Source organism: Staurois parvus, unplaced genomic scaffold, assembly GCF_062004578.1.
Source record: "Staurois parvus isolate SC_StPar_1 unplaced genomic scaffold, SC_StPar_1.0 ptg001033l, whole genome shotgun sequence".
Lineage (NCBI taxonomy): Eukaryota > Metazoa > Chordata > Amphibia > Anura > Ranidae > Staurois > Staurois parvus.
In genome coordinates, this window is record NW_028318829.1 from 96,783 (window position 1) to 100,817 (window position 4,035).

The 4,035-nt window shown below is 44.5% G+C and overlaps 1 protein-coding gene across 1 annotated transcript; it reads left to right on the forward strand.

Annotated features, from left to right (window-relative positions):
- Positions 1-395: 395 nt before the first annotated feature.
- Positions 396-3,689, forward strand: LOC149441046 (E3 ubiquitin/ISG15 ligase TRIM25-like). Its single transcript, XM_089657836.1, has one exon. It carries the CDS (start codon positions 398-400, stop codon positions 2,822-2,824), a length of 2,427 nt encoding a protein of 808 aa, XP_089513962.1. The 5' UTR covers positions 396-397; the 3' UTR covers positions 2,825-3,689.
- The last annotated feature ends 346 nt before the right edge of the window (positions 3,690-4,035 follow it).

Here is a 4,035-nt window from a genome sequence, read left to right on the forward strand (position 1 = left end):
TTTGATTTTTCCCCACTGATTCCTGTCCCTCAGGGCCGTCCCCGAGTCCCCATACCACTTCTGGGGCCAATAACTGGCATAAAAGCCTTCAGAATGGACACTTTTCCATTTACAAGTTCCAGTCCCATAGACTTGCATTGAGTTCGAAGTTTGCGGTTGAACTTTCGTCAAGTTGGAATGTTGGACCGCGAACCGAACAGGGGGGTGTTGGACCCGTCACTACTTATTACACGTCTGTGTCCTTCTGTAGAAGAATTCTTCTAGCTACGTGTCTCAGTCCCAGCCTCTCCCTGTGTAGGAATGTACACCTCGCCCCGTGTAGGAGTGTACAGAACGGGTCACATTGGATACGGAGTGTCAGAGACTTTCCCCGTCATTCTGTCTTCTGCTCTCAGCGATGGCGTCTTCTGATCTGAGGAAGGAGCTGGAATGTTCCATCTGTCTGGACATTTATACAGATCCTGTAACCCTGAGATGTGGACACAACTTCTGCCGGGACTGTATTGGCCGTGTGTTGGATACACAGGAGGAGTCTGGAGGTTATTCCTGTCCTGAATGCAGAGAAGAGTTCCAGGAACGTCCTGCACTGAGGAGGAACATAACACTACGTAACATAGTGGAGAACTTCCAGTCTACCCATCCAGAGCAGGAGGAGTCCGGGGTCTTCTGTACTCACTGTATTCACACTCCTGTACCGGCTGTGAAATCCTGTCTGCTGTGTGAAGCTTCTCTGTGTGACAACCACCTGAGAGTCCACAGCAAGTCACCAGAACACATCCTATGTGACCCCACCACTTCCCTGAAGGACAGGAAATGCTCCATCCATAAGGAACTACTGAAGTATTACTGCACCGAGGACTCCACCTGTATCTGTGTGTCCTGCAGTTTGGCCGGAGAACATCGGGGACACCAGGTGGAGACTCTGGAGGAGGCCTCTGAGATGAAGAAGAAGAAACTGAGGAATGTTCTGCAGAAACTGATGACAGAGAGAGAGGAGATGGAGAAAAGAGTCCAGAGTCTGCAGGAACGCAGGAGGAAAGTACAAGGAAAAGCAGATGATGAAACCAAGAGAGTCACTGCCCTGTTCAGAGACCTCAGGAGACGTCTGGAAGACCTGGAGAAGAGAGTCCTGAGGGACATCTCCGGGTGGGCAGAGCGGGTCTCCCGTCCCATGTTGGATTATATTCGGGATCTGGAAATAAAGAAGGAGGAGCTGTCCAGGAAGATGAGGGACATTGAGGAGCTGTGTAACATGACGGATCCACTGACTGTCCTACAGAAATCAGACACAGGTGACTTGTGTGATACTGAGGATGGAGATGATGAGGACAGAGAGAGACATGAGAACCTCCTCCATGATGGAGGGGATGGGGATGTGGGGGGGATCTCACACACATTACACACGGGTTTATCTGATATCATGTCTGGGGTCAATGTACAGAAATGTACAGGCACACATGTCTCTCCACATTCTACTACAAAGGGCAAAGGTCCCATCAATGGTCCACCATCCAGGCCAGACCCCCAACCCTCTCCCACTGGAGGACCAAATATTGGGGCTGTACAGCAAACATGGGGGGTGTCGGGGGTTACAGACATATTACTGGATGTGAGGACAGCTGGTAATCTTCTACGTATATCAGATGACGGGAAAACTGCAACCTTCTTATATTCACATCAGAGTCGGCCAGAAACACCAGAGAGGTTCCAGTATCCGCAAGTGATGAGCAGTCAGAGCTTCTCCTCCGGGAGACATTACTGGGACGTGGATGTCGGGGGGGCAGTGTTATGGAGAGTCGGGATGTGTTACCCCAATATAGACAGGAGAGGAGATCAGTCAGAGATTGGATATAATAAGAAGTCCTGGGGGTTGGAGAAGTGGGAGGGGTGGTGGGGTTTTGAGTACTCAGTGGTACATGACAGAAATGAGACCCAATTCCCCGGCGGTGTCTCCAGTACCAGAGTCAGGATAGATCTGGATTATGAGGCCGGGCGGATCTCCTTCTATGATCTGTGTGACCCGATCCGACACCTCCACACCTTCACCACCACCTTCACTCAGCCCCTCCATGTCGGGGTATATGTATGGGATGGTCGTATAAAGATATGTGGGAGGAGCCAGAAGGAATGTACAGGCACACATGTCTCTCCACATTCTACTACAAAGGGCAAAGGTCCCATCAATGGTCCACCATCCAGGCCAGACCCCCAACCCTCCCCCACTGGAGGACCAAATATTGGGGCTGTACAGCAAACATGGGGGGTGTCGGGGGTTACAGACATATTACTGGATGTGAGGACAGCTGGTAATGATCTACATATATCAGATGAGGGGAAAACTGCATCCAGGTCATCATCACATCAGAATCGGCCAGAAACACCAGAGAGGTTCCAGGGTTATCCTCAGGTGATGAGCAGTCAGAGCTTCTCCTCCGGGAGACATTACTGGGACGTGGATGTCGGGGGGTCAGGGTACTGGAGAGTTGGGATGTGTTACCCCAATATAGACAGGAGAGGAGATCAGTCAGTTATTGGATATAATAAGCAGTCCTGGGGGTTGGAGAGGTCGGGGTTTTTGGGGTGGTTGAGGGGTAATCAGTACTCAGTGATACATGACAGTAATAATACCCCATTCCCCGGCGGTGTCTCCAGTACCAGAGTCAGGATAGATCTGGATTATGAGGCCGGGCGGATCTCCTTCTATGATCTGTGTGACCCGATCCGACACCTCCACACCTTCACCACCACCTTCACTCAGCCCCTCCATGCCGGGGTAGGTGTATGGGTAGGTTGTATAAAGATATGTGGGAGGAACCAGAAGTGAGAGATCCGCCCAGAGACATCACAAGGGGGATGATTTTGAAATTGGACCCAATGTTAACTACAGTATTATCAGAGTATCCTAGGTTTGTGTATCGTAAAGCACCTACGGTCAAATCTAGGGTGGTAAAAAGTGTGCTAGATCCTCCATGCACGAACAAACTGACATTTTTGAATGATATAGGTTTCTTCCCATGCAAAAATTGCCTTGCCTGTAAAGCCACAAAAAACATTAAACGAAAGAGCTTCAGGGTTAATACTACTGGACAGGAATGTATTATTAGAGATTTCATTATGTGTAAAACTATAGGAGTGGTGTACTGTCTGGAATGCGATTGTGGATTCCAATATATAGGTAGGACAAAGAGACCACTATGGAAGAGAATAGGGGAACATGTGAGGAATATTCTGAAAGGCTATCCGAAACACAATGTGTCAAGGCATTTCTCCATGTATCATAATAAGGACCCTAGCAAAATGAAATTTTGGGGTATAGAAAAATACAAAAAGCATTGGAGAGGTAGCAATAAGATTAAGTCGTTAAGTCAAGCTGAGTCACGCTGGATATATGATATGAGAACCTTGGTCCCAAGAGGTTTAAATGTTGAATTTGACCTCAATTGTTTTATTAGTGATTTTTAATAATGGTCATTTTTAGATTTGTGAATATATATTTTAATAGAGGATTGATATATGTTATGGATTAGCTTTTGATATGTTATATTTATGTGAAGTATGGGTAAACTGCAAGCATAAAGGATTTTAGATATTTTTTTAAATTTTAAAAATATATTTTTCATATATATATATATATGTGTGTTGCATTTTTTATATATATATATATATATATATATATATATATATATATATATATACCTATTGTTTTTTTAGATGTATTTTGGGTATATATATATACGCATGCGTGCATATTATTTATATATCATATTATACGTAATTTATAGCCTGGGTAAGAAGGTACTAATGAATAGAGTTCCCTAGATAGGAGGTGTATATAGATGAAAGTATTTAAATCAAAATAGAACTATGAGTATCAATTTTAAATATTTACATTTTTTATTCATAAAATATTTTTTATATGTTTAATGTTTTTATATATATCGATCTAATGAAATTAATAAAGGATTCTATAAATTATTAATATATGTCAGCATAGTTTAGAATGATAGATTTATGGAGGAGGATGTGGATATCTAA

What these genes read in the sequence shown, in the direction of transcription:
- LOC149441046 (XM_089657836.1), top strand. Translation starts at nt 398, where the DNA reads ATGGCGTCTTCTGATCTGAGGAAGGAGCTGGAATGTTCCATCTGTCTG.